Below are 12,148 nucleotides of genomic sequence, written 5' to 3' on the forward strand. Positions count from 1 at the left end.
AACAAGTCTTGCTACTAACTTCATTCTAGGAGCAGGAGTAGGCTCCTAGAATAAAATCCTAACTCCACTGAAGTCCATGACATTGACTTCAGAGGGGCCAAGATTTCACCCGTAGTGTATAGCCAGATGGCTTTCCACTAAGTGATCTCCAATTTGTTGTTTAAATTTATTCTCTCTCTCTTTCAGGACTTTGAGCTGTAAGGCAGCAAGTATCCTGGTTTGAGTTTTTAATAGACTCTCTAAAAAGACTGTCAGGGTAAATAATGAACAAGAATAAATCAGAAATTCTACTTATAAATCAATTATGCCACAAAACACTTTTTTCTCCTTTTCCTTTACTCAAATATTAAAATACCTTAGGATGATATTTTGTGCAAAATGTAGAAGACACCATTTCACAAAATGCATGTAGAGCAATAAAAGCTCTTGAAAAGGAAACTTGAAAGTGGTCTCTTTTAACCTCACTCCAATCGTGGCAATTGAGAGTGCTGTGCACCTTGCAGGATTGGGCCCATTGACAGGAAGATATGATGTCATAAAAGCTCTTCTAGCTTGCCAAATTAAGTTTATTTAGAGTGTGCTGCCCTAATGATTTCATATTAATAGAAGACTAAACAGTTCTGTAGAAAATTAAGACAACTGGAATGAACCTAAATAAACTGATCTTACAACATAAACCAGGAGATACAAACTTCCTAGACGTTCTGCAATAACACTGGGCTGTAAGGTTCTCTTCGGCTTAATCTGTACCAGATGCTCAGAAACTACAATGTTTGAATTCCAAAGAGACTTTGACATCAGACTTGTGATAGAGTTCACTAAAGACTGTGGGCACTATTTTCCCAAGATCTACACAGCTAACACTCCTAACACTGAACGAACTCTTCTATGTGCAAATCATCCTGAACAAGTTTACCTCTGTCTGGCTAAACCCACTACTAGAAACTTCTGGTTTTTTAAAAACTACCCCTCTTTGGCCAAAATGGAGAGAGATAAGGATAATAAATGGTAATGCTAAAGCTTATATTACATAGTGCATTTCATCTCAAAGCATTCTACACTGGCTCCCAGCATACAGCTGAAATGCATCCATCTCTAGGTAGAGGTCAGCAGCTCACAAAAAAAACAAACCCAACAGTCAGGGGAGGACAAATTTTGGCTAAGGACATCAAAGCAAAAAAACATCTGAGGAGGTTTACTGTTCACACAAAACAGATAGGACTTTGTTTCTTTAAGGTCTCATCCAAAAGAAAAGCACACGAACTCTAAGATACTAAAATGATCCACTTAGGAAGAATGAAGGGCTGAGCTGACCCAGTTGAGATTGGAATATGTGGTTCCAAATACTAAGGGCCCAAATCCAAAGCCCATTCAAATCAATGAGAGATGTTATAGTGCTATCATTGGATGCTGGATCAGTCCAAAAATGTCTTAAACTGAAACAATGCACCACTAAGCAATGCCCAATAAGCTCTAATTTTGAAACCGTTAAAGTCAATGGAAGTTTTACCACTGACTTCAATGGGAGCAGAACCGGGCCCTAACACAACAAAATAGATGACCAACCACATTAAGCATAATAGCCTCACTATTTTTTATTTAAAAGCTACTGATTCCAAACTCAGCACCAGGCACCATCTGGTAGAAATCAATGTGGCTCCATTAACTTCAATTCACACAAGCTGAGAGTCCCGCCAGCTATACTGTGCCTCCTTCCAACTATCACAAGCTTTCCAAAGAGGAAACTATTACAATATCATAGCTGTTCTTTAGCAAGCCCATACATTGTTTTAAATACCTAGTCATTTTCTTAAGTTGGCTCTTGAGACTGCACGCAGACACTCAAAACTCTGGTTATTTAATAATTAAACAACAAACAAGCAGCTTCTATTTTATAAGCAGGTCTGTTCCCCCTGGAGTCTCCCACTCTCTTTTTTAGAGATCTTAAGTAAAAGACTCTAATTTGGATATGGATAGAGCCATTTTAATATCATTAATAAAGTAAATACTAATGGAAACTGCGTGATCATGGGAGACTTTAACTTCCCAGATATAGACTGGAGGACCAGTGCTAGTAGTAATAATAGGGCTCAGATTTTCCTAGATGCGATAGCTGATGGATTCCTTCATCAAGTAGTTGCTGAACCGACTAGAGGGGATGCCATTTTAGATTTAATTTTGGTGAGTAGCGAGGACCTCATAGAAGAAATGGTTGTAGGGGACAATCTTGGCTCAAGTGATCATGAGCTAATTCAGTTCAAACTAAATGCAAGGATTAACAAAAATAAATCTGCAACTAGGGTTTTTGATTTCAAAAGGGCTGACTTTCAAAAATTAAGGAAATTAGTTAGGGAAGTGGATTGGACTGAAGAACTTACGGATCTAAAGGTAGAGGAGGCCTGGGATTACTTTAAATCAAAGCTGCAGAAGCTATCAGAAGCCTGTATCCCAAGAAAGGGGAAAAAACCCATAGGCAGAAGTTGTAGACCAAGCTGGATGAGCAAGCATCTTAGAGAGGTGATTAAGAAGAAGCAGAAAGCATACAGGGAGTGGAAGATGGGAGGGATCAGCAAGGAAAGCTACCTAATTGAGGTCAGAACATGTAGGGATAAAGTAAGACAGGCTAAAAGTCGAGTAGAGTTGGACCTTCCAAAGGGAATTAAAACCAATACTAAAAGGTTCTATAGCCATATAAATAAGAAGAAAACAAAGAAAGAAGAATGGGGCCGCTAAACACTGAGGATGGAGTGGAGGTTAAGGATAATCTAGGCATGGCCCAATATCTAAACAAATACTTTGCCTCAATCTTTAATAAGGCTAAAGAGGATCTTGGGATAATGGTAGCATGACAAATGGGAATGAGGATATGGAGGTAGATATTACCATATCTGAGGTAGAAGAGAAACTGAAACAGCTTAATGGGACTAAATCGGGAGGCCCAGATAATCTTCATCCAAGAATATTAAAGGAATTGGCACCTGAAATTGCAAGCCCATTAGCAAGAATTTTTAAAAAATCTGTAAACTCAGGAGTAGTACCGAATGATTGGAGAATTGCTAATATAATTCCTATTTTTAAGAAAGGAAAAAAAAGTGATCCGGGTAACTACAGGCCAGTTAGTTTGACATCTGTAGTATGCAAGGTCCTGGAAAAAATTTTGAAGGAGAAAATAGTTAAGGACATTGAAGTCAATGGTAAATGGAACAAAATACAACATGGTTTTACAAAAGTAGGTCGTGCCAAACCAACCTGATCTCCTTTTTTGAAAAAGTAACAGATTTTTTAGATAAAGGAAATGCAGTGGATCTAATTTACCTAGATTTCAGTAAGGCATTTGATACCGTGCCACATGGGGAATTATTAGTTAAATTGGAGAAGATGGGGATCAATATGAACATCAAAAGGTGGATAAGGAATTGGTTAAAGGGGAGACTGCAACGGGTCCTACTGAAAGGCGAACTGTCAGGCTGGAGGGAGGTTCCCAGTGGAGTTCCTCAGGAATCGGTTTTGGGACCAATCTTATTTAATCTTTTTATTACTGACCTTGGCACAAAAAGTGGGAGTGTGCTAATAAAGTTTGCAGATGATACAAAGCTGGGAGGTATTGCCAATTCGGAGAAGGATCGGGATATTATACAGGAGGATCTGGATGACCTAGTAAACTGGAGTAATAGTAATAGGATGAAATTTAATAGTGAGAAGTGTAAGGTTATGCATTTAGGGATTAATAAGAATTTTACTTATAAGTTGGGGACGCATCAATTAGAAGTAACAGAAGAGGAGAAGGACCTTGGAGTATTGGTTAATCATAGGATGACTATGAGCTGCCAATGTGATATGGCTGTGAAAAAAGCTAATGCGGTTTTGGGATGCATCAGGAGAGGCATTTCCAGTAGGGATAAGGAGGTTTTAGTACCATTATACAAGGCACTGGTGAGACCTCACCTAGAATACTGTGTGCAGTTCTGGTCTCCCATGTTTAAAAAGGATGAATTCAAACTGGAGCTGGTACAGAGAAGGGCTACTAGGATGATCCGAGGAATGGAAAACTTGTCTTATGAAAGGAGACTTAAGGAGCTTGGCTTGTTTAGCCTAACTAAAAGAAGGTTGAGGGGAGATATGATTGCTCTCTATAAATATATCAGAGGGATAAATACAGGAGAGGGAGAGGAATTATTTCAGCTCAGCACCAATGTGGACACAAGAACAAATGGGTATAAACTGGCCACCAGGAAGTTTAGACTTGAAATCAGACGAAGGTTTTTAACCATCAGAGGAGTGAAGTTTTGGAATAGCCTTCCAAGGGAAGCAGTGGGGGCAAAAGATCTATCTGGTTTTAAGATTCTACTTGATAAGTTTATGGAGGAGATGGTATGATGGGATTTTGGTAAGTAATTTATCTTTAAATATTCAGGGTAAATAGGCCTAATCCCCTGAGATGGGATATTAGATGGATGGGATCTGAGTTACCCAGGAAAGAATTTTCTGTAGTATCTGGCTTTTGAATCTTCCCCATATGCTCAGGGTTTAGCTGATTGCCATATTTGGGGTCGGGAAGGAATTTTCCTCCAGGGCAGATTGGAGAGGCCCTGGAGGTTTTTCGCCTTCCTCTGTAGCATGGGGCATGGTTGACTGAGGGAGGCTTCTCTGCTCCTTGAAGTCTTTAAACCATGATTTAAGGATTTCAATAGCTCAGACATGGGTGAGGTTTTTCATAGGAGTGGGTGGGTGAGATTCTGTGGCCTGCAGTTGCAGAAGGTCGGACTAGATGATCAGAATGGTCCCTTCTGACCTTAGTATCTATGAATCTATGACTCATACAAAGAAAATCACATGCATCTCTATTAGCATCCAGCATTTTATGTTGTCTTTTAAAGTAGAACAAAGTTGGAAAATCCCATTTCCTCCTTTAAATGAGAACTATTAGCCCTTATATTATTTCTTTTAAAGTTGTTCAAACTATGGATAGGATCCCACATGGTACTCACTGCCCTCAACTCCTATTGAAGTCAGTGGGCCAAATCCTTAGGTCACATATTGAGAGTTTTGTCTGAGTTAGGACAGAAAAAACTCAGCCCTTATTAATGAAAAGTTGAAGGTACTATATATAGTATGTTACAGGATTGAACCACATAACTATGAATTTATTTGAGCATAAGCTGTAGCTCACGAAAGCTTATGCTCAAATAAATTTGTTAGTCTCTAAGGTGCCACAAGTCCTCCTGTTCTTTTTGCAGATACAGACTAACACGACTGCTACTCTGAAACATAACTATGAATGATGTCACCGAGAAATCCCTGAAAGAAATTAAATCAGTCTAACAGCTCTGACAAGTTGCATTGTCTACTTGCTCCTTTATCACCAATTTGGAAACTTGAGTCCAGGAACCATGGGAAACTCTCTATAGTTAAATGGATAGGTACATAGAAAGCATAAACTATGTGATATAAATTGTTAATTCTAGGACCACCTAGGAGCCTTAATCATGGAGCAAAAAAGCATCTGAGTATTCCACTCTTCTGCAGAAGAGTATTCCACTCTCCCTTCCCAGATGACCCTGTTGTGCTAGGCACTGTACAAACACAAAACAAAGAGATTATACATTTATTTATTCTTTATATATGTACACATCAAGGCTGCACGGGGGAGGGAACTTTATCTAGTAAGTCTCATAAAAATATTTGCTATTTGAGTGGTAGCAGGAAGTGAACTCTATAACATGTATTTTACCTTTGACTGTTTACAGCAGGATAGCAATTGTTGCACACAGAACTTTCCAAATGGCTTCACAATTCCAAATAAATTAATCTCAGATTAGTCTAGACTACCATCAACATGCAATACTGGTGTTATATTAGCTGTAAAGCCAGGAGATATTTTCTCCCTAGACATTGTTATGTCACACCTTTCAAATTCTAGTGATCTTAGATAATGTGGTGATACTGTAATACTTTATGATGTTAGTTGCCATTTTACACATTGATTTCCTTGGAAAATATACAGCAATTTTACTAGGTAATTTCCTTGAAAATATCATTTGCACATCTTCAAGAAAATTCCCCCTAACGTACTCTAAATCAGAACCTATTTAGAATAGTACATTATACAAGAGTAAAGGGAACAAAGACTCCATAAGAAAAAGTCATGCTTCTGTTATATTATTTCTAGTCATTCTTTGTATTAGAGATTTGGAATTCTCAGCCTGACTGTTCCTATGGATTTGCCCGATCTTTAAACATTCCTAAACGCACATGGAGGCTATATGACAAAGGAGAATGGTGCCTATTAAAACACACATTTTAATTAAAATGGCTCCCATTACAGTCAATATAGCAACACTTGCAGATGAAAGATATCAACATATAAGCTCATGTGTGATGTGTTATGCCTGCTTTCAAAATGATCAGGAGACTTTATGTAAAGTCCCTCTCTAAAACAGCCTGCACTTGTCAAAATAAAAATGTATTTTTTATAATCATACAGGAGAAAGACCGTTCAAAAACGCTCACATTTATAAGGAAGCTTTTTAAGTCAGTCTGTTGTATGGATCTGTGTCTTAGAATACGCTGGCCAATTACTGTTTAACGCCAACATTGTAAAAGATGCTTCCAACATGATTAAAGGAGAGACCACACCACAAAACTCTGCCTGCAGTAGTGGTCTGCCTGAGCCAGAGAAACCCTGGGAGACTTGATATTTTTCCTTTTCAAAAATCTGCTTTCCTAAGCCTTCACCTGTCCTTACTTCAAATCCTTCCCCTCCGTGAACAAACAGGAGGGAGCGAGAGAGGCAGACTCCTGAAACTTTTCATTATTGAATCTTGCCTCACATAAGCTTTCCTGAGAGAACGGTTCTTAAATATCGCTACAGCGAACAGAGGAAGCAAGGGCTAACCTGGAGGAGACGGGCGAAATAAGGAACGATCCCCATAGGGAATATTAAAAAGACAATAAGGGAGGATTTTTCCCTGAATGAGAAGCCCACACAAATGGGGGGGGAGGGATTGATCTACTCGCCAGTTGCAATTGCTTAAAATCCTGGTAGCTTGATATTTGTATGCGATTGACTGTGGGTTGATGAAAGCAGTTTTAATATGCCAATTTCACCTCTGATTTCAAGATTGCCAGAGGTTCCCATCCCAACCTTAATATTCGCCGAGGTGCCATTTCCAGTGTAAAGCCAGGAGAACCAGTCATGGGCAAAGCAAATAAGCGAGGCTGAAATCCCCCAGTGACAGACCCCACGGGAAACCCTCAGCCTAACCCCAGAGTGAAATCTAAGCAAAATGATTTCCCCCTGGGATAAAGAAGTCGGCTGCTGAAAGCAGCCCATAGCGGGGGAAATCCTCAGCAGGTGCATGCCCTGTCCGAAAGGATCTCACTACGCTCAAACACACGGGAGCGGTTTTAAGTGGGGGAAATCTGAACACAGATATCGCCGAGTCCACATGTTTATTTCAGGCACGGCCTCGGAGGCACGATGCCAGCAGCAACCACATAACGAGAGTGGTCCAGCCTGCCGTCACCCTGACCACGCAGCCGGTGTGCAAATAAGCCTGCTTTCCGAGCAGGCTGGGTGAGGTTGGAGCTGGCCTGGCCTGGCCCGAAACGAGCCATTTCCAAAGCAAAGGAAAGTTTCCGAGTTCTCTACACCAGTCGCCGCATCACGCGACCCAGCCCCTCCCAGGACCTGGAGGGGCTGCCCCGTGGGCTCGGGTGTTGCCGGTGGCCCCGCTACAGCAAGGTCCGGGGCGCAGAAGACTATTCCGCTTTCCCTTCCCGGAGGCGGCTAATTGCATCCGTGCGGCTGATTTTCCCGCATGAGAAGCCACCGCCACCCTGACAGCGCTAGTCTCACACCGCCCAGAGCATTCGCTCGCCGGCAGCTGGAGGGCGAGCGACAGAAATAGCGATTCTTTGAGACGCTAGGAAATAAGGAAGAGCGCCGCGAAGGCCCGGGGCAGCGCGTCGCAGCTCCCCAGCGGCCGATCGCCTCTGCGCGGGGAGGGGAGGCGAGACAGCCCAGCCCAGCCCAGCCCCGCCGCGAGCGGCTCCTTTGCAAAGAGGCACTTCGCAGCTCTGCCCCGGCCGGGGGGGGGGGGGCGCCCCCCTCTTACCTGCTCTCGCGGAGGCCACGCAAGCCCAAAGGACTAGAATCAAATCCATCGGTGCTGGCCCCGCTGCGCGCCCCGTGCAGAGCCCGGAGAGGCAGGGGAACCCCGCTTTCGGTTTCTTTTGAGCAGAGCCCCAAACTTGAAGCGCTGGTTTTGGCAGGCTTGGGAGAGAGAGCGGCAGCTCCACCAGCGGCCGGCACCGCTCCCCGGGAACAGCCCATGTGCCTCGCTCAGGGATGCTGCCCAACTCGCCCAGCCCCTTCTGGGGGGGCTGGGCGGCTCAAGCCCCACCTCCCATGGCATCTCGGGTCAGCGTCATTCTGCCTGACGCCCCCCCCGGGTTCATTTGCTTGCCTTTAGCGGAGGCAGCCTGGAGACGCCTGTGCTGGTCGGATCCCCCTCTCCGAGCCTATTGGATCAGCCCCCCCGCCCCCGAAGGAGAAGCTGAGACCCAGAGAGGCAGAGGCATTGCTGGGAGAACGGTACCCGGGAGCAGGGGCGAGTATCGAAAAGGGGTGGTTTGGGTTTTTTTGCGGAGATCTGCCTTGATCCCTATTCCGTGGACGAGCCCTCGCTCGTACACAGCGCACTGGGCGCTCACGTGGCTCCAAGAAGCCAAAACTACACTAGAGGCGCCTGCCAAGCACTTTGATGCTAGAGAAATCAGAGGGGATGTGAGCATATTTTGTATATATAATAAAATCAGCTGCAATTGTTCATTCCCTGCATTGTTAAAGATATATCCTTTCCCCCCCCCCCCCACCCCTTCCAGTCGCCCCTATGTCAAGGGGGCGTGATGAAGAGGGATAATCTTGGGAGTGTAATGAATAGATAGTGAGCATGAGTGTTTTGTCATGAATAGATGGTGAAGGCTGGGACTGTCTCTTTAGTCTGGGGCTTCATCCTACAAGCATACAGGTGCTTAACTTTATAATAATGAGTAGTCTAGCTGAAATAAAGTGGATTATTCGCCGTAGTAAAAGCTCAGCACCTGTGTTTTCAGCATCTGGGCTAAGTTTGTCAAGAGCCCCATATAAAGAAGTCCTTGTGGGTGATCTTGTAAGGCAAATCATCTTCAAACTTGAACCATCCATGTAATCTCACTCACTGTATCCAGAAGGAAATGGTATAAAATAGAGTGCCAGAGCCCATTTACACAATGGCGTTCCATACAATCTCAGGACCCAGCAGGCAACTTTCCAGAGCATTTAGCCTTGGGTATGGGTTTACTCTCCTCCTCCGTCCTTCCTCATCCACACACACACACACACACACACACACACTGAAAAGGAAAGATAGGTTTCCTTATGGCTCACATCCCAAGACTGACAGAAAAGGTGCCCATTTGTCTTCTACTGAGAAAAGTCTTGGTGTAGGAAGCACAACTAGTGTGTAGGGAGGAGGGGTTGTTATAACCTCCATCTGCTGCACTCCTATGTTAATCATTTTCTTTAAGATGTTTTTTAGCATTGACCCGGATTCTGGGCTTTGTACACTGATTAAAACAAAAATATTTCGTGCAAAATGAAGAGCCATAACGCACACTGACATTCACTTCTCTCTCAACTGCCCCTCCTGATGACAGGAATCCCAGAGCATTTAGATCCACATTTGTCTCTGTCATTCACCAAGCTGCTGTTTGTCTTGCTATGTAAATTATTTATAGGGGAAAGGTAGAATCATAAAAGAGAGGTGACAGAATATGTTGTTCAGTCTAAAAAATTAAATTCCACCTAAGTAAAACTTCCTATGCTGCTGTTTTTATTGTGTCCCTCCTTTCAAGTCTTTGTCTTGCATTTAAACGTTGGCAGGTTTTGAGCAATACATTCACACAGGGTCAGAGTCAAAAGTATTATACATTTTCCCTTAAATTACATTCATTACACCTTACTGTCCCTCATTCACAAAAAAATTTGCCTTTGTCTACCCTTTGTTGTTACAAATAATTTACATCAGAAAATGTTATTTCTGATAAATGGACAGATCCTACATTATTTCTAATGTCTTAATGATGAAAGAAGGGGGGGGGCTTGGGAATCTTCTGCTGGCTTCCTGTATCTCCTTAGTCAAGTCACTTAGCTGCTCTGTCTTGGTCTTCCACTCTGTAAAATGGGGATAACCTCCCTTTGACAAGCTTTTGACAGCATTTTAAAAAGACACTATACAGTAGAACTAACTACAAATTTTTTTCTGCATCTCCCCCATTTGGATGTCTTCATATCAAAAAATATATAACACCACATGAATGAAGGTTACCTAATAGTGTTTCACTGATAAAACATGGCTTAACATTCTGACAGAAAACCTAGAAATCAGATCTTGCACCCACTGAAGTCAAGTGGAACAGGATCAGATACTAAGAAACAAGGTGATTTCTATTCTTAGGGAATGCAAAGCCATACTAATTCTCCTTCAGCCTCCCAGAAAATATTATTCTAGCTTTGCTGGCCTACACGTCAAGTCACTATTTCCTGTGCCCATTCCATAGATTTTTTTTTTCTGTTTTTACAGTGTCTTTTCAGCTGAAGGCTTGGTGTAAGTGGTGTTCACATAGGAAACAGTTTTGTCCAGAATTTTTATTTTTACATTTTGTTCAGCTGTTTAAGTCACAAGGACACCAAGAAAAATATATATGCTGCTTTGTTTAAGGGGATATTTGCATTCAGGTACCTGTATTTTGGTGATCAACGGGTAAGTGAAAAGTCTAACAGGGTTGATTTGTTATTTGTGAAATAAGATCACTGCATATACCTTCAGAAAACAGGTATTCCTGACTCTATGCAAGGGCTGTACACTGTGGAATCTATGATGGTTCATCCAAAAGTTTCTCTGTAATTTAATCCCTAATGTACACTAGACCTATATACAGTTCGGTTTAGAGAAATAGGGACTTTTTTCAAGGTTCTGTTGTGCTGGCAATAATCTCATACCATGTAACTACCAACAGCAGCAAGAGGCATTAATCATAGAACAGGCAAAAACCCAACCTTTACTGTGTCCCCGTAAACTCATGAATTATGAACAGCTTTTACCCTTTAGATTATGGGGAAGTTTCATTCTCTAGTGCCTTACCTTACCTGAGCCATATTGTGACTTCTGCTTTGATTTTGGCAGATTTCATAAACTAAGGTCTAGTTTACCTACACACAAAATTGCACTGGGTTTAACTAAATGTGTGTATTTAAGACATTTTATTCTTTATGTCATCATATAGTTAAACAAGTGTAAATCCCAGAGCTTCTTAAATCAGTTTAAACCTAACATATCAATTTATCTTAAATTGATTCCTTGCCAGTTTAAGTTAAGGCTTAAACAGATAAACACAGATGTAAGAGGATATACAGAAGACTTTCCAGTGGCTTATCTAAATCAGTTTAAAAGCATACTTTAGTTATTATTGCACCAGGTTGGTTGTAGAAAAGTTCTAACCAATGTTGGGCTAGGTCATTATTGGGATGAGATAGACGAACAAGATAGACGAAAAAGCAACAAGATAGACGAAGCGGAGATAGGGATTAGAGAAAATGGCTTTTCACACTTCTAACTTTATATGTTTGGCACCACGTCTTCTCTCTTGAGTAGATCAGAACTTCATAGTAATCTCAGTGAAAAACTCAGCTCTGAATCAGGCAGAGCTGGGAATTGAACCCATGTCTTCCACATCCCAGACTACTACCATGAGACAGACAAACACACACATTTTTATATTTATTATTATTATATAAAAATATTTTTGCAAAAACGGAATTTGGTCAGTCTCTTCTGGGATTGAAACCTGGACTTTTATATTACATTATATATATTTTATATTATATATATTAATATATTATATTTATTAATATAAAAGTCCAGGTTTCAATCCCAGAAGAGACTGACCGAATTCCGTTTTTGCAAAAACATTTAAAATTTTCCCCTAATAGAGAACAAAAACAAATTTAAAAACCCCACAAGTTGCTGCAAAATAGGACTGCCATCCTTCAGTCAGCTCTACTTTTCCCTAAGTCAGTTCTAAACCAACATCCCAGACTGGTTAC

The 12,148-nt window shown here is 41.6% G+C and overlaps 1 protein-coding gene across 10 annotated transcripts in view; it reads right to left on the bottom strand.

The window, feature by feature from the left end:
- NELL1 (neural EGFL like 1) overlaps window positions 1–8,520 on the bottom strand; it is a 411,949-nt gene extending 403,429 nt beyond the window's left edge. For 9 of the 10 annotated variants that reach the window (XM_038406768.2, XM_038406766.2, XM_038406767.2 and 6 more), the window contains exon 1: window positions 8,118–8,447. In XM_038406768.2, coding sequence (XP_038262696.1) covers window positions 8,118–8,166 — 49 coding nt within the window. In that variant the 5' untranslated portion in view covers window positions 8,167–8,447. Of the gene's footprint in view, window positions 1–8,117 lie in introns of all 10 variants that reach the window. The other variant, XM_038406763.2, reaches the window with a different exon arrangement.
- Between the last annotated feature and the right edge of the window lie 3,628 nt (window positions 8,521–12,148).

Source organism: Dermochelys coriacea, chromosome 6 (assembly GCF_009764565.3).
Source record: "Dermochelys coriacea isolate rDerCor1 chromosome 6, rDerCor1.pri.v4, whole genome shotgun sequence".
Lineage (NCBI taxonomy): Eukaryota > Metazoa > Chordata > Testudines > Dermochelyidae > Dermochelys > Dermochelys coriacea.